Raw genomic sequence first — 22,069 nt, 5'->3', positions numbered from 1 at the left:
TTGTTTATGTTTAAAAATCCTAAAAGAATAAAAACAAATTAGTTAATTATATTACTCCGTTACAAATACCTTTATCTTGAATAAATTAATTTAAAAATATAAATATTAATTTAATAAACATCGATTTGACACTTCAAAAATTTTGACTTTGACACATCAAAAATTACAGGAAACTGTAATCAAATTTAAACAATTTAATTTAAATGTTTAATTAAACATTAATTCTAATGTAATCAAAAACTTAAAATATTCTATTTTCTTTAATGAAGGTAATCTTTTATTAACCGTTATTATTCCCCCACCTTAAAGTGAACGCATCTTAACCTAACTTCATACTTAAACGTTAACCTATAAACAAAGTGTAAGTTTGCTTACGTTTGATATCGTTCCAATTGATTTATTTCTCATAAAAAAATGACCGCCGACTTCTACATCCGTTATTACGTCGGCCACAAAGGTAAATTTGGTCATGAATTTCTCGAATTCGAATTTCGCCCCGATGGAAAGCTCCGCTACGCGAACAATTCTAATTACAAGAACGACACGATGATCCGAAAAGAAGCCTACGTCCACCAATGCGTTATGGAAGAACTCAAAAGGATTATAATTGATTCGGAAATAATGCAAGAAGACGATTCATTGTGGCCCCCACCCGATCGTATTGGACGCCAAGAACTCGAAATTGTCATCAACGATGAACATATTTCTTTCACCACGTCTAAAACGGGCTCTTTGGTGGATGTGAGCCAATCGAAAGATCCTGAGGGATTGAGATGTTTCTATTATTTAGTGCAAGATTTGAAATGTCTTGTGTTTTCTTTAATCGGGTTACATTTTAAAATTAAACCTATATAATGTAGTTATTTTTGTAATATGTTTGATGTCTAAAAATTTCAAATTAATAAAACCAATAAATTAAATAAAAGTTTGGTATAATTCAAGAATCGTCATAAAGTGTCCTCTACAGCTTTTCCTGTATTTTAACTGCTTCAAAATCCTTATTGCCTTTTTTTGCATTTTAAAAATCTCTTCAGACTCTCCTTCTTCCGTGTTAGTATTCCATATACTGCCATATTTTTTAGCTCTTCTCCAAGCAATATTTTAGAATACCACAGGCAATACAGGAAACTCGCTAATTTCTTTTTTAATTCTATTATGTGATACTGATCACCCCAAGAAAAGGTTTCAGATAATGTTACACCTAGAAATCTTGTCGTTCGATTTTTTAACTCTTGTGTTTTTCTGGTATAAAAGGTTTTTCCTTGTTTAAGTGTAAATAATTCGATTTGATAATAGCTCATTACTAATACAATAATGACTACTATTGAAATTGATTCCATAAATTTATTTTTCTAAGTAAATTTTTGAATAAAGTTTATACGTCAATGTGACAGAAATTCAAAGTAACCAACTGTAACCAACTTAACAACAATTTGTCAACATTAAATGTCAATTGTATGAAACCCATGTTTTTTTAAGGGAAATTAATTAATTTATGCTTAAATCATACGAAAAAGAACTCGATTCAAGATTATCTTCCTAATTATTGTATGTATCAAAATATTTTTCAAATAAAACTGTATCCCTATAAACAGTATAAAAATGAAATTTAAGATTATCTTCCTAATTATTGTTTGTATTAAAATATTTTTCAAATAAAACTTGTTAAGAATTAAACGAGGAACAACTTTTGTAAGCACCATTTTTTAAAATTATCAATTTTTGCATTTCCCTGTAAACAGTAAAAAAATGAAATTTAAGATTATCTTCCTAATTATTCTTTGTATCAAAATATTTTTCAAATAAAACTTGTTAAGAATTAAACGAGGAACAACTTTTGTAGGCACCATTTTTTAAAATTATCAATTTTTGCATTTCCCTGTAAACAGTACAAAAATGAAATTTGAGATTATCTTCCTAATTATTGCTTGTATTAAAATATTTTTCAAATAAAACTTGTTAAGAATTAAACGAGGAACAACTTTTGTAGGCACCATTTTTTAAAATTATCAATTTTTGCATTTCCCTGTGAACAGTATAAAAATGAAATTTAAGATTATCTTCCTAATTATTGTTTGTATTAAAATATTTTTCAAATAAAACTTGTTAAGAATTAAACAAGGAACAACTTTTGTAGGCACCATTTTTTAAAATTATCAATTTTTGCATTTCCCTGTAAACAGTAAAAAAATGAAATTTAAGATTATCTTCCTAATTATTCTTTGTATCAAAATATTTTTCAAATAAAACTTGTTAAGAATTAAACAAGGAACAACTTTTGTAGGCACCATTTTTTAAAATTATCAATTTTTGCATTTCCCTGTGAACATTATAAAAATGAAATTTAAAATTATCTTCCTAATTATTGTTTGTATTAAAATATTTTCCAAATAAAACTTGTTAAGAATTAAACAAGGAACAACTTTTGTAGGCACCATTTTTTAAAATTATCAATTTTTGCATTTCCCTGTAAACAGTACAAAAATGAAATTTGAGATTATCTTCCTAATTATTGCTTGTATTAAAATATTTTTCAAATAAAACTTGTTAAGAATTAAACAAGGAACAACTTTTGTAGGCACCATTTTTTAAAATTATCAATTTTTGCATTTCCCTGTAAACAGTACAAAAATGAAATTTGAGATTATCTTCCTAATTATTGCTTGTATTAAAATATTTTTCAAATAAAACTTGTTAAGAATTAAACAAGGAACAACTTTTGTAGGCACCATTTTTTAAAATTATCAATTTTTGCATTTCCCTGTAAACAGTACAAAAATGAAATTTGAGATTATCTTCCTAATTATTGCTTGTATTAAAATATTTTTCAAATAAAACTTGTTAAGAATTAAACAAGGAACAACTTTTGTAGGCACCATTTTTTAAAATTATCAATTTTTGCATTTCCCTGTAAACAGTACAAAAATGAAATTTGAGATTATCTTCCTAATTATTGCTTGTATTAAAATATTTTTCAAATAAAACTTGTTAAGAATTAAACAAGGAACAACTTTTGTAGGCACCATTTTTTAAAATTATCAATTTTTGCATTTCCCTGTAAACAGTACAAAAATGAAATTTGAGATTATCTTCCTAATTATTGCTTGTATTAAAATATTTTTCAAATAAAACTTGTTAAGAATTAAACAAGGAACAACTTTTGTAGGCACCATTTTTTAAAATTATCAATTTTTGCATTTCCCTGTAAACAGTACAAAAATGAAATTTGAGATTATCTTCCTAATTATTGCTTGTATTAAAATATTTTTCAAATAAAACTTGTTAAGAATTAAACAAGGAACAACTTTTGTAGGCACCATTTGTTAAAATTATCAATTTTTGCATTTCCCTGTGAACAGTAAAAAAATGAAATTTAAGATTATCTTCCTAATTATTGTTTGTATTAAAATATTTTTCAAATAAAACTTGTTAAGAATTAAACAAGGAACAACTTTTGTAGGCACCATTTTTTAAAATTATCAATTTTTGCATTTCCCTGTGAACAGTAAAAAAATGAAATTTAAGATTATCTTCCTAATTATTGTTTGTATTAAAATATTTTTCAAATAAAACTTGTTAAGAATTAAACAAGGAACAACTTTTGTAGGCACCATTTTTTAAAATTATCAATTTTTGCATTTCCCTGTGAACATTATAAAAATGAAATTTAAAATTATCTTCCTAATTATTGTTTGTATTAAAATATTTTTCAAATAAAACTTGTTAAGAATTAAACAAGGAACAACTTTTGTAGGCACCATTTTTTAAAATTATCAATTTTTGCATTTCCCTGTGAACAGTAAAAAAATGAAATTTAAGATTATCTTCCTAATTATTGTTTGTATTAAAATATTTTTCAAGTAAAACTTATTAAGAATTAAACAAGGAACAACTTTTGTAGGCACCATTTTTTAGAATTATCAATTTTTGCATTTCCCTGTGAACAGTAAAAAATGAAATTTAAGATTATCTTCCTAATTATTGTTTGTATTAAAATATTTTTCAAATAAAACTTGTTAAGAATTAAACAAGGAACAACTTTTGTAGGCACCATTTTTTAAAATTATCAATTTTTGCATTTCCCTGTGAACAGTATAAAAATGAAATTTAAGATTATCTTCCTAATTATTGTTTGTATTAAAATATTTTTCAAATAAAACTTGTTAAGAATTAAACAAGGAACAACTTCTGCAGGCACCATTTTTTAAAATTATCAATTTTTGCATTTCCCTGTGAACAGTAAAAAAATGAAATTTAAGATTATCTTCCTAATTATTGTTTATATTAAAATATTTTTCAAATAAAACTTGTTAAGAATTAAACAAGGAACCACTTTTGTAGGCACAATTTTTTAAAATTATCAATTTTTGCATTTCCCTATGAACAGTAAAAAAATGAAATTTAAGATTATCTTCCTAATTATTGTTTGTATTAAAATATTTTTCAAATAAAACTTGTTAAGAATTAAACAAGGAACCACTTTTGTAGGCACCATTTTTTAAAATTATCAATTTTTGCATTTCCCTGTGAACAGTACAAAAATGAAGTTTAAGATTATCTTCCTAATTATTGTTTGTATTAAAATATTTTTCAAATAAAACTTGTTAAGAATTAAACAAGGAACAACTTTTGTAGGCACCATTTTTTAAAATTATCAATTTTTGCATTTCCCTGTGAACAGTAAAAAATGAAATTTAAAATTATCTTCCTAATTATTGTTTGTATTAAAATATTTTTCAAATAAAACTTGTTAAGAATTAAACAAGGAACAACTTTTGTAGAACTACAAATATTCGGATTTAGCCGTGCGTCTGAAGACTACGTCTAGTGTTAATTCTAGTTTTAATTGTTATTAAGCGCTAAATTGTTGCCTATTCTTACTGAAATAAAAGTAGAACTAACAGTAGACCTAGAATCATTCGGATTTAGCCGTATTGAGAGATCAATTTTAACTCTTTATTTCTTGAGTTTAATAACACTTGTTTAGTGTTTAAATAATGATTTTTAAATAAATTTTTGAATAAAGTTTAAACGTCAAGGTGATACTAATTCAATATTACCAACTGTAACCAACTTCACAACAATTTGTCAAAATTAAATGTCAATTTTATGAAACGTCATTTTTGTTACAAAAATTAATTAATTTATGCTTAAACCATAGGAAAAAAGGAATTTGTTTACGTTTTTTTAATGTTAAATCTTTAGAAAGTCCTAAAAATATTAAATTAAATTGACGTTTTTTGAAATTTTGACGTTTCAAATAATTAGGTCCTTTACAAAGTATATTATTATTATTGTGACGTCACATCGAAACTTTAAAGTGATTTTTCGATATGTTCTGCACTTTTCCGCGCTTCCTTTTTATTTTTAACGTTTTTTTGGGTTATTTATATGTATAGATTAAAAAAAAAATCGTCGATTTTAAGCCACATGATGATTCTTCAATTTTTCCAAAACTTTTTTTATTTCTATTTGTTTTAATTATAATTAATTTATAATTCATAGTCGTCTGGGTGATAAAGCTCAGACAACATGTGATAAACATAGGATGGAGTATTCCCTCCTCTAAAACATTAAAAAATAGTAAAAAGTGAGGTTAAAATTTAAAAATAATAAAATCTTACTGATGTGTAACAAATAAAGAGATTAATTCCGGTTCGACATGATCAAAAACTGGGTTATAAACGTGAACTTTATTTAAAATTGGTCCACTTGAATATGGTAAAATAGCACCAGGTGAACCTAAAATGTTAAAAGTTGGATGTTCTGGGGATGTGGCATAAATGGTGCTTAATTTATACATATGTACAAGACAAATTACCTAAAACGAAATGTATCAAATAAATTAATTTAAATTATGGGATTTATTTTATTACAGGTATTGAATAATGTTGTGCAGCCAAAGTAACGGTGTGTACTCCACAAACTGATCTTAAACTTCCATCAGCCATTACAGTATGTGTTCCAATTATAACTTTATTAACTCGAGACATCATCGCAAAAATACAAGCATCCGGAATTACAGTTGTTTGAATATTATGATTCGCCAAATTTACAGCCATATTATGACCCTAATCAAAAATTGTTAACTAAATTATAATTATAATTTGATTTATTATATCTTACATCATAATTTGGAGCAGATTCAACAACGATAACTTGAAATTTCCTCGTTTTAGCCGCTTGCAATAAAAATTTAGTAACCGTATCGGATTGTCCAATTGTTAAAATAATTTCGTTTGTATGAATATGATCCGCCGCTTGACTTGCAATGTTATCGGCGCTTGTTTCAAGTTCCGTTTTGTATTCTGATAAATGATCCAATAAAGCCGTTTTTAAACTTTCCATTTTTTGGCCGTATTTCAAGCTTTGATCATCGGGATTCGATGTTAATAAAGCATACAACGTGGATTCATCACCTTTATTTTTAAAACCTAAATCGTACTCATCCCTGATTATTTTTAAAATATGTCTCATTACGTTATTTATTGTTGCTTCGTGGGGAAGGTATTGTTTGATTGTTTCCATGTATTTTCGAATCGTTCCCATTAAATCTCTGATGAAAAAAAAATTCTTTCATTGATACATAACCTAAAAAAAAATATTTACCTTGCTGTGTTCCATTTTCCTACAGCAATGTAATTTTCAATTAATTTCTCGGTCTTTAAAGCTATATCGTACGAAGTTTTCACTCTTCTGATTAATATAGAAAGATTTATTTTATAGTTATGATGAAAATCGCACATATGTTGATATTTTAATTACTTACCGCACTTTTATATCCGTTATTAACTTCATAATATCTTTTAAGTTATCCGTTTCTTCCATTTTTGAAGTAAATAGTTTTTAAAATGTGTAATTTTATGAAATTTATGCTTTTTTTATTAGCGGGTTAGATTAAGGTTAGGTTAATTTGACGTTCACGTTTGACGTTTATAGGTTATGTTTATAAATTTAGAAAATTAAAGTCTTGTTTATAAATATATTATTTGCTACAACTTTTGTTGTAAAAGCTATTCTGTATCATACTCGCAATATCCTTTTTTTCCATTAGGAACTTGTGAAACTACGAATTTTTCCAATTTTCATATTTTCGAGTATTGCTCTACATTGATGCATCTAAGGGCAAAAGTGATAGAGAATAATGTGTAAACGGTAAAATTTGTTACAACTTTTGTTGTAAAAGTTATTCTGTATCATGCTCGGAACACCATATTTTTTCCATTAGCAAATTGTGAAATTACGAATTCTCCCAATTTTCATATTTTCGAATATTTCTCTACATTGATGCAGCTGAGAGCAAAAGTGCTAAAGAGCAATGTGTAAAGGGTTAAATTTGCTACAACTTTTGTTGTAAAAGTTTTTCTGTATCATGCTCGGAATACCACTTTTTTTCATTAACCAATTGTGAAACTACGAATTCTTCCAATTTACATATTTTCGAATATTTCTCGACATTGAAGCAGCTGAGAGCAAAAGTGTTAGAGAGCAATGTGTAAAGGGTTAAATTTGCAACAACTTTTGTTGTAAAAGATTTACTGTATCATGCTCTGAATACCGTATTTTTTTCCATAAAGCAACTTGTGAAACTACGAATTTTTCCAATTTTCATATTTTCGAATATATTTCGACATTGGTGCAGCTGAGAGCAAAAGTGTTAGAAAGCAATATGTAAAGGGTAAAATTTGCTACAACTTTTGTTGTAAAAGATTTACTGTATCATGCTCTGAATACCGTATTTCTTTCCATAAAGCAACTTGTGAAACTACGAATTTTTCCAATTTTCATATTTTCGAATATATTTCGACATTGGTGCAGCTGAGAGCAAAAGTGTTAGAGAGCAATGTGTAAAGGGTAAATTTTGCTACAACTTTTGGTCTAAAAGTTTTTCTGTATCATGCTCGGAATATCGTTTTTTTTTCATTACCCATTTGTGAAACTACGAATTCTTCCAATTTTCATATTTTCGAATATTTCTCGATATTGATGCAGATAAGAGCAAAAGTGTTAGAGAGTAATGTGTAAAGGGTAAAATTTGCTACAACTTTTGCTGTAAAAGTTTTTCTGTATCATGCTCGGAATACCGCTTTTTTTCATTAACCAATTGTGAAACTACGAATTCTTCCAATTTTCATATTTTCGAATATTTCTCGACATTGAAGCAGCTGAGAGCAAAAGTGTTAGAGAGTAATGTGTAAAGGGTAAAATTTGCTACAACTTTTGGTCTAAAAGTTTTTCTGTATCATGCTCGAAATATCGTTTTCTTTTCATTACCCAATTGTGAAACTACGAATTCTTCCAATTTTCATATTTTCGAATATTTCTCGACATTGATGCAGCTGAGAGCAAAAGTGTTAGAGAGCAATGTGTAAAGGGTAAAATTTGCTACAACTTTTGGTCTAAAAGTTTTTCTGTATCATGCTCGGAATATCGTTTTTTTTCCATTACCCAATTGTGAAGCTACGAATTCTTCCAATTTTCATATTTTCGAATATTTCTCTATATTGATGCAGCTGAGAGCAAAAGTGTAAGAGAGCAATGTGTAAAAGCGTCAAATTTGTTGCAACTTTTGTTGTAAAAGTTTTTCTGTATCATGCTCGGAACACCATATTTTTTCCATTAGCAAATTGTGAAATTACGAATTCTTCCAATTTTCGTATTTTCGAGTATTTCTCGACATTGAAGCAGCTGAGAGCAAAAGTGTTAAAGAGCAATGTGTAAAGGGTTAAATTTGCCACAACTTTTATTGTAAAAGTTTTTCTGTATCATGCTCAGAATACCGTTTTTTTTTCATTACCCAATTGTGAAACTACGAATTTGTCCAATTTTCATATTTTCGAATATTTCTCTAAACTGATGAATCTGCGAGCAAAAGTGCTAAAGAGCAATGTGTAAAGGGTTAAATTTGCTACAAATTTTGTTGTAAAAGTTTTTCTGTATCATGCTCGGAATACCGTTTTTTTTTATTACCCAATTGTGAAACTACGAATTCTTCCAATTTTCATATTTTCGAATATTTCTCTAAACTGATGAATCTGCGAGCAAAAGTGCTAAAGAGCAATGTGTAAAGGGTTAAATTTGCTACAAATTTTGTTGTAAAAGTTTTTCTGTATCATGCTCGGAATACCGTTTTTTTTTATTACCCAATTGTGAAACTACGAATTCTTCCAATTTTCATATTTTCAAATATTTCTCTACATTGATGCATCTGAGGACAAAAGTGTTACAGAGCAATGTGTAAAAGGGCAAAATTTGCTACAACTTTTGCTGTAAAAGTTTTACTGTATCATGCTCAGAATACCGTTTTTTTTTCATTACCCAATTGTGAAACTACTATTCTTCTAATTTTCATATTTTCGAATTTTTCTCGACATTGATGCAGCTGAGAGCAAAAGTGTTAGAGAGCAATGTGTAAAGAGTAAAATTTGCTACAACTTTCGTTCTAAAAGTTTTTCTGTACCATGCTCGTAATACCGTTTTTTTTTTCATTAACAAATTGTGAATATACATATAATTGTGTATATCTACAAACAAGGATTAAAATTATTTTTTAAATTAATAAAATAAACATTTATGTATTGGCAATGTATTATAATAAATTAAAAAAAGTGTCATTTATTAATGAGGAATTTATTTATTTATTAATTATTTAGGGATAAGATAAAACAAATTCTTTGACGATTAAACATAAACTCTATTTATATTTAAATCCACTTTAGATAGGGATAAATATTAATAATATATACGTATTATACAATGATATACAACAATAAGATGATAAAATATATTTAAAACTAACTACGTAACACGTTCTTGTTAAAATTACCACTGTTTATGGTTCACCGATTTGTTTTTAATTCCACTCAATCCTCAAAACATATATCCATTAAGTACTCTAATTTAATCAATTTGCATTTGATCTTGCTGTGCGTTCCATTGCTTCCAAAGTTGTCCAGCAAATCTTGTATTAAAATCTATGTTGTTGTTTGTATCTAAATTATCTTGTATTCTTACGTACGGAGGAATCTGTAGAAAACAAAAAAAGTAATTAATATTTTACTTTAAAAGAATTAACTTTAACAACTAACGTTTATAATAAGCCAACAAAAATAGTTTTAAAATAATAAAAAAAGTTACACTCTGTGTTTAGAATGCTTTTTGTTTTTTCTTTTATGAATATCATCAACCTAAAAAAATAAAATAAGCAACAAAAAGTAATTACAACGATTAATTAAAATTTGTTCTAATTTACCGTAATTGGTTTTAAACCAAAATCGACTCGTTGAGCTTCAGTAAAAGGTGGGTTTGTAATCGTAACAATTCTACTATGAGGTAAAAACCCATCACGATATGCAGTAACTTTATATTTTCCGGGGGTTAATAATCTATAATAATCTCCACCAAAAACTACAACAAACAAAATTATTTAAAACTCGTTTATAATATTCCCTTTGTCCCAAATTATGGTATCCCCTTCGAGCCGGATATTCGGCATCCTCTTCTGGTGCATTTCTAAAGTGGTACCCTATATTCCCATATTATTGCGATATTTGAATAAAAATGATATTAATAAAAAAGCAACATAGAAAATTTTATCAAAACTTCAAGTATTGTTTTCTGAAAAACTAAAAGTTATTTTTCAAAACGGGTTGGTTCATTGGAAAGAGGACACTTTTATTAACACTTTGGGAAATTTTCAAACTCATATTCCAAGAAATGAATTTTATACGAATTTTTAAAACTTAATTGGCGAAATATGCAAAATTCGAAAAAATGGTCGATTATTTCAAAAATTTATTTCTCAAGAACTGAAAGTGATTTTCCAAAACGGTTTTTCGCATTAAAAAGAGGATGCTTTAATTAATAATTGTTGATATTTCCACAAGGATCCTTCAAGAAATTAATTTTATAACGCATTTTGAATGTTATCGATGAAAATTGCAACATCGAAAATTTTATCAAAACTTCAAGTATTGTTTTCTCAAAAACTAAAAGTTATTTTTCAAAACGGGTTGGTTCATTGGAAAGAGGACACTTTTATCAACACTTTGGGAAAATTTCAAACTCATATTCCAAGAAATGGATTTTATACGAATTTTTAAAACTTAATTGGCGAAATATGCAAAATTCAAAAAAATAGTCGATTATTTCAAAAATTTATTTCTCAAGAACTGAAAGTGATTTTCCAAAACGGTTTTTTGCATTAAAAAGAGGATACTTTAATTAATAATTGATGATATTTCCACAAGGATTCTTCAAGAAATTAATTTTATAGCGAATTTTGAAAATTATCGATGAAAATTGCAACATCGGAAATTTTATCAAAACTTCAAATATAGTTTTCTCAAAAACTAAAAGTTATTTTTCAAAACGGATTGGTTCATTGGAAAGAGGACACTTTTATTAACACTTTGGGAAATTTTCAAACTCATATTCCAAGATATGGATTTTATACGAATTTTTAAAACTTAATTGGCGAAATATGCAAAATTCGAAAAAAATGTCGATTATTTCAAAAATTTATTTCTCAAGAACTGAAAGTGATTTTCCAAAACGGTTTTTTGCATTAAAAAGAGGATACTTTAATTAATAATTGATGATATTTCCACAAGGATTCTTCAAGAAATTAATTTTATAGCGAATTTTGAAAATTATCGATGAAAATTGCAACATCGGAAATTTTATCAAAACTTCAAATATAGTTTTCTCAAAAACTAAAAGTTATTTTTCAAAACGGATTGGTTCATTGGAAAGAGGACACTTTTATTAACACTTTGGGAAATTTTCAAACTCATATTCCAAGAAATGGATTTTATACGAATTTTTAAAACTTAATTGGCGAAATATGCAAAATTCGAAAAAAATGTCGATTATTTCAAAAATTTATTTCTCAAGAACTGAAAGTGATTTTCCAAAACGGTTTTTCGCATTAAAAAGAGGATGCTTTAATTAATAATTGATGATATTTCCACAAGGATCCTTCAAGAAATTAATTTTATAGCAAATTTTGAAAGTTCTCGATGAAAATTGCAACATCGAAAATTTTATCAAAACTTCAAATATTGTTTTCTCAAAAACTAAAAGTTATTTTTCAAAACGGGTTGGTTCATTGGAAAGAGGACACTCTTATTAACATTTTGGGAAATTTTGAAATTCATATTCCAAGAAATGGATTTTATATGAATTTTTAAAACTTAATCGGCGAAATATGCAAAAATCGAAAAAATTGTCGATTAAAAAAATTTATTTCTCAAGAACTAAAAGTGATTTTCCAAAACGGTTTTTTGCATTAAAAAGAGGATACTTTAATTAATAATTGATGATATTTCCACAAGGATTCTTCAAGAAATTAATTTTATAGCGAATTTTGAAAATTATCGATGAAAATTGCAACATCGAAAATTTTATCAAAACTTCAAGCATTGTTTTCTCAAAAACTAAAAGTTATTTTTCAAAACGGGTTGGTTCATTGGAAAGAGGACACTTTTATTAACACTTTGGGAAATTTTCAAACTCATATTCCAAGAAATGGATTTTATACGAATTTTTAAAACTTACTTGGCAAAAATTGCAAAATTCGAAAAAAATGTCGATTAAAAAAATTTATTTCTCAAGAACTAAAAGTGATTTTCCAAAACGGTTATTTGCATTAAAAAGAGGATACTTTAATTAATAATTGGTGATATTTCCACAAGGGTTCTTCAAGAAATTAATTTTATAGCGAATTTTGAAAATTATCGATGAAAATTGCAACATCGAAAATTTTATCAAAACTTCAAATATAGTTTTCTCAAAAACTAAAAGTTATTTTTCAAAACGGGTTGGTTCATTGGAAAGAGGACATTTTTATTAACACTTTGGGAAATTTTCAAACTCATATTCCAAGAAATGGATTTTATACGAATTTTTAAAACTTACTTGGCAAAAATTGCAAAATTCGAAAAAAATGTCGATTAAAAAAATTTATTTCTCAAGAACTAAAAGTGATTTTCCAAAACGGTTTTTTGCATTAAAAAGAGGATACTTTAATTAATAATTGATGATATTTCCACTAGGATCCTTCAAGAAATTAATTTTATAGCGAATTTTGAAAATTATCGATGAAAATTGCAACATCGAAAATTTTATCAAATCTTCAAGTATTGTTTTCTCAAAAACTAAAAGTTATTTTTCAAAGCGGGTTGGTTTATTGGAAAGAGGACAGTTTTATTAACACTTTGGGAAATTTTCAAATTCATATTCTAAGAATTGGATTTTAACGAATTTTTAAAACTTAATTGGCGAAATATGCAAAATTCGAATAAATTGTCGATTATTTCAAAAATTTATTTCTCAAGAACTGAAAGTGATTTTTCAAAACGGCTTGTTGCATTAAAAAGAGGATACTTTAATTAATAATTGGTGATATTTCCACAAGGATCCTTCAAGAAATTAATTTTATAGCAAATTTTGAAAGTTCTCGATGAAAATTGCAACATCGAAAATTTTATCAAAACTTCAAATATTGTTTTCTCAAAAACTAAAAGTTATTTTTCAAATCGGGTTGGTTCATTGGAAAGAGGACACTCTTATTAACATTTTGGGAAATTTTGAAATTCATATTCCAAGAAATGGATTTTATATGAATTTTTAAAACTTAATCGGCGAAATATGCAAAAATCGAAAAAATTGTCGATTAAAAAAATTTATTTCTCAAGAACTAAAAGTGATTTTCCAAAACGGTTTTTTGCATTAAAAAGAGGATACTTTAATTAATAATTGATGATATTTCCACAAGGATCCTTCAAGAAATTAATTTTATAGCGAATTTTGAAAATTATCGATGAAAATTGCAACATCGAAAATTTTATCAAAACTTCAAATATAGTTTTCTCAAAAACTAAAAGTTATTTTTCAAAACGGGTTGGTTCATTGGAAAGAGGACATTTTTATTAACACTTTGGGAAATTTTCAAACTCATATTCCAAGAAATGGATTTTATACGAATTTTTAAAACTTACTTGGCAAAAATTGCAAAATTCGAAAAAAATGTCGATTAAAAAAATTTATTTCTCAAGAACTAAAAGTGATTTTCCAAAACGGTTTTTTGCATTAAAAAGAGGATACTTTAATTAATAATTGATGATATTTCCACTAGGATCCTTCAAGAAATTAATTTTATAGCGAATTTTGAAAATTATCGATGAAAATTGCAACATCGAAAATTTTATCAAATCTTCAAGTATTGTTTTCTCAAAAACTAAAAGTTATTTTTCAAAGCGGGTTGGTTTATTGGAAAGAGGACAGTTTTATTAACACTTTGGGAAATTTTCAAATTCATATTCTAAGAATTGGATTTTAACGAATTTTTAAAACTTAATTGGCGAAATATGCAAAATTCGAATAAATTGTCGATTATTTCAAAAATTTATTTCTCAAGAACTGAAAGTGATTTTTCAAAACGGCTTGTTGCATTAAAAAGAGGATACTTTAATTAATAATTGGTGATATTTCCACAAGGATCCTTCAAGAAATTAATTTTATAGCAAATTTTGAAAGTTCTCGATGAAAATTGCAACATCGAAAATTTTATCAAAACTTCAAATATTGTTTTCTCAAAAACTAAAAGTTATTTTTCAAATCGGGTTGGTTCATTGGAAAGAGGACACTCTTATTAACATTTTGGGAAATTTTGAAATTCATATTCCAAGAAATGGATTTTATATGAATTTTTAAAACTTAATCGGCGAAATATGCAAAAATCGAAAAAATTGTCGATTAAAAAAATTTATTTCTCAAGAACTAAAAGTGATTTTCCAAAACGGTTTTTTGCATTAAAAAGAGGATACTTTAATTAATAATTGATGATATTTCCACAAGGATCCTTCAAGAAATTAATTTTATAGCGAATTTTGAAAATTATCGATGAAAATTGCAACATCGAAAATTTTATCAAAACTTCGAGTATTGTTTTCTCAAAAACTAAAAGTTATTTTTCAAAACGGGTTGGTTCATTGGAAAGAGGACACTTTTATTAACACTTTTGGAAATTTTCAAACTCATATTCCAAGAAATGGATTTTATACGAATTTTTAAAACTTAATTGGCGAAATATGTAAAATTCGAAAAAATTTTCGATTAAAAAAATTTATTTCTCAAGAACTAAAAGTGATTTTCCAAAACGGCTTTTTGCATTAAAAAGAGGATACTTTAATAAATAATTGGTGATATTTCCACAAGGATGCTTCAAGAAATTAATTTTATAGCGAATTTTGAAAGTTATCGATGAAAATTGCAACATCGAAAATTTTATCAAAACTTCAAATATTGTTTTCTCAAAAACTAAAAGTTATTTTTCAAAACGGGTTGGTTCATTGGAAAGAGGACACTTTTATTAACACTTTTGGAAATTTTCAAACTCATATTCCAAGAAATGGATTTTATACGAATTTTTAAAACTTAATCGGCAAAAATTGCAAAATTCGAAAAAATTGTCGATTAATAAAATTTATTTCTCAAGAACTAAAAGTGATTTTCCAAAACGGTTTTTTGCATTAAAAAGAGGATACTTTAATTAATAATTGATGATATTTCCACAAGGATCCTTCAGGAAATTAATTTTATAGCGAATTTTGAAAATTATCGATGAAAATTGCAACATCGAAAATTTAATCAAAACTTCAAGTATTGTTTTCTCAAAAACTAAAAGTTATTTTTCAAAACGGGTTGGTTTATTGGAAAGAGGACACTTTTATCAACACTTTGAGAAATTTTCAAACTCATATTCCAAGAAATGGATTTTATACGAATTTTTAAAACTTAATCGGAAAATTGCAAAATTCGAAAAAATTGTCGATCATTTCAAAAATTTATAAACTATTCATCACTAACGTTATGTTTATGGCTGCAGTGGCCAGACCACGTTATGACAGTGCCAGAAAACAGTATTTCAACGGCAAAATAGGACTGTGGCTAAAAAGAAACAGCAAGAACTGTGCAAGAGGAACAATGGTGACCAAAAACATCGACTCTATTAACGCAGAAGAACGCAAAAAGATGATTATCGATAATGCAAAACCGCATTCTTATGAAAACGATGCAGAATTGCTGGATGAAGGATCAAGAGATGGATGGTGTATTAAATTCAAATCATAGCCACCGAATAGTCCTGATTTGAATGTTTTAGACCTTGGCTTCTTCAATGCTATTCAATTTTTGCAGCACCAAACATCGCCAATAACAATTTTTGCAACAAAAAACAATTTTACAAATACAATAAAGCAGTTTCTAAAGTTTTGTATGCCATAATTTGGGACAAAAGGAGTATTTTTTAATTACCGGATGTTATATCATGTTCGATATCTTTCTCCATTCCATTAGTTATATTCTTTACATGAATAATAGCATTACTAATTGGTTGTTTACTAGCCGTACTATAAACAATTCCTTTAATTCCAAGATGAGTTTGCCACATGAAATTCATTAAAGCGTTTTTATTTTTATGCCACTCATTTTGCAATTGTCCACCCGGCGGATATTTTTGACAACCCAATTCCAAGGTGATTTCGAAATCGTTGCTCGATAAATAATTAAAATCTTGCATGCCGCCTTCTAAACTGTACCATTTCGCTCCATTCGTTATCCCACCTTCTTTCGCAAAGTTATCCGAATCGGAATCTCCACAACCTTTCCGACTGGGATCGGCCATATCTTTATGATAAGTTGAATAACTTAAAGCTAAATGACGAAATGTGTCATCATCGGGTGTTTTGGCGTATTGACCGCTTGGTTTTCCCGATCTACTTTCGTCGTAGGGATAATTTGCAACTAAATCGCCACCGTGTAGATTTGAACTTAAAACGAATGGTATCGACATTATCCAACGAATTACTGCTCTCGTTTCGGGTTGGAGCTAAAAATGCGTTAATTAAAATGTTTATTGTATTAAGAAATTAATATTTATTTACGGGTTGACTCAATTTATCGATTTCTTGTAATAAATGATTATTATGATCGACCATATTTCGTTCGTTACTGTACATAATTTTATTTAAATCGGGGAAATTTCGATTTAAATCGACCGAATTATTATTCGGGCGACCTATTAAGTAATCTTTACCTCCCTAAAAATAAAATTAATTATTTAAATATATTTTTGTAATCGAGATTAGATTAGTTACTGTGTCCGTAGCTCTTTGCCACCCATCGGGATTCATCGAAGGCAAAATATGAATCCTTGTCATCGATAATAACGTCGTTATTTCTTTGTCACGTATCAAATATTGATCGCAGAGATATGTTATTAAAGCCAGCAACATTTCTCTACCCAACACTTCATTTCCATGCATATTTCCAATGTATTTGAATTCAGGTGTTACTATAAAGAAGATAAAAATAAATAGTTTTATTATTATTAAGTTATCATTTAATGAGATATCGATTTGAATAAATTGAGGAGAATAAAAAAGGTTTTATCCAGCTGTCGTTTTCAGCACAACAGCTGTGACGTAAACTCGACGTAAATAGGGCGGAAATATGCTTTCGATGCGCGAATGGTTAAAAAATATATAAAAAGGAATAAAAGAAAGATGTCACGAACATATCCATTGAACGACCTTTCTTAATGGTTAGCTATCAACTGAAATATGTAGAACAAGAATTCAAAACATGCAACTTTATTTTACATGTACATTTCTAAACAATTTTGCTTTAAACCATTAAAGTTGAACAAAAATGGTTTCATTTTAGGTATTCAGAACGCCTTAATTAATTTATGATGTTAATTTCGTGATATCTCCACAATTCGAGATGATTTACGTTTAAAGTTTTAGAGTAGAATGGAAATTTGTTTACAGAAGTGGTAAATCACGATGAGAGATGGTCGTTTTAACTTTTCTGTGGCTGTTTTTTGCCGGATTGAAAAACGAATTGTGTTTAACCCATTTAGATGGGAATATTAGACTCTAAAAAATGTTTTATTTATTTATAACGAATCCTCATTAATATATTTAATGTAATAATTAATAATGTTATGTTTATAATAAATTTAAAAAAAGAAAAAAAAATGCATCGGCCGGGAATCGAACCCGGATCGCCCGCGTGGCAGGCGAGCATTCTACCATTGAACCACCGATGCTACGAATAAAATAGTCTTTTTTAACGAGTACATACAAAAAATAAATATATAACGAATTATAAAAGAAATAATGCCATAAATAATTTGATTATAAATCAATTTAATAAATAAAACAAATTGAGTTGAAAAATATTAATTTTTAAGAATAAATAATTAAAATAAATGATATAAATACCCCACCTAGCGGTAATCATCATTATTAAATTAAATTTGACATTAATTTGACCAGAATTTCTTCGTAAAATTGAAATCTTTTTCAAAATAAACATTAATTGAATAAAAAAAATCAATTAATTGATTCTAATTAGAATGTGATTTCTTTATTTATTATTTTATAAATAAAATTTTTATCGGAAATTAACTCCATCTAGCGTTAACCACGCGTACTAAGTCTCGATATTTTGACGTTTAAATCTTATTCCTTAAAATCAACAAATTTTATAAAGAAATGTTTAATTGAACTGAACAACCCATCAAAATACGTTTTTGAAGACCTAAACTATTTGTATAAAGTGAATGTAAGTATCACGAAGCGATTTTTTCTTTAAAATTAATCATTCAAGTTTTTATTTTTTCATAACCTCACTTTTTTATAACGTCAAATTTATTTTAATTATGTATTATTAAATTTTCAGAACGAACTTAGGTTAGCGATGTGGAAACGAATTTTCGAACGATGATCACCCCATACAAAAAAGCTTTGTAATATCAATAATGATTATTGTGATAAAATGGAGCGATGTGAATGGTTAGACGAAAATAAAGAGAAATAAAAGTAAGGTTTTATAAGTAACAGTTACTAAGAAGTAAAACTTGTTTATAGCACTTATCTGAAAATGAAATTGGAAATTCAAACACTATATTACGTAGGTACCTGTATTATGACATTTGAACTTGTCATCTTGACATTAAACTGTCATTTTAATATATTATCTTGTCATTTTGACGTTTAAATCTTATTCCTTAAAATCATCGAATTTGATAAAGAAATGTTTAATTGAAGTAAATAACCCATCAAAATACGATTTTGAAGACCTAAACTATTTATTTAAAGTGGATGTAAGTATGACGAAGTGTTTCTTTCTTTAAAATTAATCATTGAAGTTTTTATTTTTTCTTAACCTCACTTTTTATAACGTCAAATTTATTTTAATTATGTTCTTCGTAAAATTGAGATCTTTTACAAAATAAACATTAATTGAATAAAAAAAATCAATTAATTGATTCTAATTAAAATGTGATTTCTTTATTTATTATTTTATAAATAAAATTTATATCGGAAATTAACTCCATCTAGCGTTAACCATGCGTACTAAGTCTCAATATTTTAACGTTTAAATCTTATTCCTTAAAATCATCAAATTTTATAAAGAAATGTTTAATTGAACTGAACAACCCATCAAAATACGTTTTTGAAGACTTAAACTATTTATATAAAGTGAATGTAGGTATCACGAAGTGATTTATTCTTTAAAATTAATCATTCAAGTTTTTATTTTTTCATAACCTCACTTTTTTATAACGTCAAATTTATTTTTATCGCTTTATTTTAATTATTATTAAATTTTCAGAACGAACTTTTGTTGGCGATGTGAAAACGAATTTTCGAACGATGATCACCCCATACAAAAAAGCTTTGTAATATCAATGATGATTATTGTGATAAAATGGAGCGATGTGAATGGTTAGAAGAAAATAAAGAGAAATAAAAGTAAGGTTTTATAAATAACAGTTAGTAAGAAGTAAAACTTGTTTATAGCACTTATCTGAAAATGAAATTGGAAATTCAAACACTATATTACGTAGGTACCTGTATTATGACATTTGAACTTGCCATCTTGACATTAAACTGTCATTTTAATATATTATCTTGTCATTTTGACGTTTAAATTTTATTCCTTAAAATCATCGAATTTGATAAAGAAATGTTTAATTGAACTAAACAACCCATCAAAATACGTTTTTGAAGACCTAAATTATTTATTTAAAGTGGATGTAGGTATCACGAAGTGTTTTTTTCTTTAAAATTAATCATTGAAGTTTTTATTTTTTCATAACCTCACTTTTTATAACGTCAAATTTATTTTAATTATGTATTATTAAATTTTCAGAACGAGTTTGGGTTAGAGATGTGGAAACGAATTTTCGAACGATGATCACCCCATACAAAAAAGCTTTGTAATAACAATGATGATTATTGTGATAAAATGGAGCGATGTGAATGGTTAGAAGAAAATAAAGAGAAAGTTTTATAAATAACAGTTACTAAAAAGTAAAGCTTCTTTATAGCACTTAACTGAAAATGAAATTGCAAATTCATGATGCTTAATATTTTTAGGATTATGAACACTATATTAAGTAGGTACCTGTATTATGACATTTGAATTTGTCATCGTGACATTAAACTGTCATTTTAATATATTATCTTGTCATTTTGAAGTTTCTGAATAATTGGAGGGAAACTATTTTTGCAATGAAAATAATTCGATTGGAAAATTAGCATGGAATAGAATCCAATTCGCCCGATGGTTGCGGACAGTAAATCAAGCCGCAGACGGTTTTCCCGGACGATTTTCTAACACGGGGAACGTTCGTTTCCCGGGGAAAATCGCATTACCGCAAACGGTCTGGGATGAAAATTGCGACGACGCAAAATCGAATCATAAATTTGCGTCCAGGACACTTCCGGACCAAAACCACAGTTCACACGAGAATAATCCACGGAAAATAATTCAACAAAAAAGAAAGAAAATGTTTTTCTTTTTGAATCGTGACGATTATCTCTTAATTATCTCTGTTCAAACTTTATTTCCACCCATATTTCATCTTAAACAACATTTTCTCCACCCTTAAAGCTCTCGAGATATTACTCTTCGAGCTGTATTGGTATCTCTCGAGTGACGAATGTTTTATTTCCACAAAACCCGTTTGCAAATCCAAACCACACCGTAATAGATACGGTTCGTAACAATACCTCGTTTTTGTTTTATCACCCCAATCGTTTTTTAGGTCACTTTTTTCACAAATCGTCTCCCTTTGTTATCCTGGTTTTGTACTCATGCAATTTGTGTTTCTTTTTTGTCATGGAAATGAATAATGAACTCGAATAAAATCATTAGTTTCGAAATGAGATGAATTGTTGATTATATCAATAAATTTCCGGTTTATTTCGAAAAAATTTTAATGATTTATCGCCTAGTTAACTTAAATTGATTGTGATAAGAAAATAATAAAAATCAGAGTAATCTTTTCATTTACTTCAATTCCTCTTCGTCTTCTAAAGTCGAGATTTAAAGGGAAAATTTTTCTACCACATCAGCTTCTTTAAATTGGATGGCTAATTTTATTTGAAAGAGGAGATCAATTTCTAAACTCATTTTGTACACTTAAACCTTTTCCCCCTCTTTGTGTGGATAATTAGTTTTACTCCCTTTAAAAAGTTTCGTTTTGAAAGTGGCAAAAAAACTTTTATGGACGATTAAATTACTCTCGAACACTTTTAGAACTTTTAATACCCCTTTAGCTCCACCACAAATTAAAAACTAACCCTTTTATAATTCTCCATTATGAATTAAAAATAAAAATTAATTAACTTACATATTTGATGTCTTCCAGGTTTTGCTGAAAACTCAATGACGTATAAAGGAACTCCACGAACAGACGGCTCGCTTAAAGTATAAATTCTTGTTACGTTCGGACATCTTCTATGGACGTTTTCAAGGGTTTCGATCAATTCTTCATTGGTGTGATGTTTAAATTGGAATTGTGATGATGTTGCGATGAGCGAGAGGATGATCAAAATATTGGAAACGCTAGTGGTTGTTAAGAACATGGCTGTCGCGCCTAAAATGAGCCCGACACTCGTGGAAAACTTGCCAATATCGTTCGCGCCGCGCCGCCGCTGGAAAACGAACGTTGTGAATGAAAATTACACCGCCGCGCAAGCGCTTCGAC

General features: G+C 27.5%; 3 protein-coding genes, 1 long non-coding RNA gene and 1 other non-coding gene across 5 annotated transcripts; 2 read left to right on the top strand and 3 right to left on the bottom strand.

Moving 5' to 3' along the window:
- Positions 1-330: 330 nt before the first annotated feature.
- LOC111421513 (mago, exon junction complex subunit) lies at positions 331-925 on the top strand. The gene has a single exon (XM_023054683.2). It carries the CDS (start codon positions 415-417, stop codon positions 853-855), a length of 441 nt encoding a protein of 146 aa, XP_022910451.1. The 5' UTR covers positions 331-414; the 3' UTR covers positions 856-925.
- Positions 926-5,419: 4,494 nt separating this feature from the next.
- On the bottom strand, positions 5,420-6,948 carry LOC111421507 (eukaryotic translation initiation factor 2B subunit beta). The gene is made up of 6 exons (XM_023054676.2): positions 6,770-6,948; positions 6,610-6,696; positions 6,127-6,556; positions 5,877-6,071; positions 5,625-5,821; positions 5,420-5,565 (listed from the first exon to the last, which is right to left on the bottom strand). The coding sequence occupies exons 1-6, from the start codon at positions 6,826-6,828 to the stop codon at positions 5,493-5,495; spliced, it is 1,041 nt and encodes a 346-aa protein (XP_022910444.1). The 5' UTR covers positions 6,829-6,948; the 3' UTR covers positions 5,420-5,492.
- A 2,822-nt stretch (positions 6,949-9,770) lies between these two features.
- Positions 9,771-22,012, bottom strand: LOC111421511 (carboxypeptidase E-like). Its single transcript, XM_023054681.2, has 6 exons — positions 21,713-22,012; positions 17,160-17,356; positions 16,947-17,102; positions 16,318-16,891; positions 10,253-10,407; positions 9,771-10,026 (listed from the first exon to the last, which is right to left on the bottom strand). Exons 1-6 carry the CDS (start codon positions 21,945-21,947, stop codon positions 9,901-9,903), a joined length of 1,443 nt encoding a protein of 480 aa, XP_022910449.2. The 5' UTR covers positions 21,948-22,012; the 3' UTR covers positions 9,771-9,900.
- Positions 18,045-18,115, bottom strand: TRNAG-GCC (transfer RNA glycine (anticodon GCC)). The gene has a single exon. It is a non-coding gene; the product is annotated as a tRNA-Gly (tRNA).
- LOC139429629 (uncharacterized) lies at positions 19,910-21,762 on the top strand. The gene is made up of 3 exons (XR_011640195.1): positions 19,910-20,110; positions 20,227-20,387; positions 20,454-21,762. It is a non-coding gene; the product is annotated as an uncharacterized lncRNA (long non-coding RNA).
- Positions 22,013-22,069: the final 57 nt, after the last annotated feature.

The sequence above is a fragment of the Onthophagus taurus genome, chromosome 3, assembly GCF_036711975.1.
Source record: "Onthophagus taurus isolate NC chromosome 3, IU_Otau_3.0, whole genome shotgun sequence".
Taxonomy (NCBI): domain Eukaryota; kingdom Metazoa; phylum Arthropoda; class Insecta; order Coleoptera; family Scarabaeidae; genus Onthophagus; species Onthophagus taurus.
The sequence above is the reverse complement of the archived record's forward strand: the minus strand, read 5'-3'. Positions and strand labels throughout refer to the sequence as shown.

Bases quoted from the DNA above. Each gene is read 5' to 3' on its own strand.
- LOC111421513 (XM_023054683.2), top strand. From the start codon at position 415: ATGACCGCCGACTTCTACATCCGTTATTACGTCGGCCACAAAGGTAAA.
- LOC111421507 (XM_023054676.2), bottom strand. From the start codon at position 6,828: ATGGAAGAAACGGATAACTTAAAAGATATTATGAAGTTAATAACGGAT. The intron at 6,697-6,769 runs GTAAGTAATTAA...TATATTAATCAG, and splicing joins ATAACGGATATAAAAGTGCG to AAGAGTGAAAACTTCGTACG. The intron at 6,072-6,126 runs GTAAGATATAAT...ATTTTTGATTAG, and splicing joins AATCTGCTCCAAATTATGAT to GGTCATAATATGGCTGTAAA.
- LOC111421511 (XM_023054681.2), bottom strand. From the start codon at position 21,947: ATGTTCTTAACAACCACTAGCGTTTCCAATATTTTGATCATCCTCTCG. The intron at 10,408-16,317 runs GTAATTAAAAAA...TGTTTGTTGTAG, and splicing joins CGAACATGATATAACATCCG to TTTTTGGTGGAGATTATTAT. The intron at 10,027-10,252 runs GTAAATTAGAAC...TGTTTTCTACAG, and splicing joins TTGGTTTAAAACCAATTACG to ATTCCTCCGTACGTAAGAAT.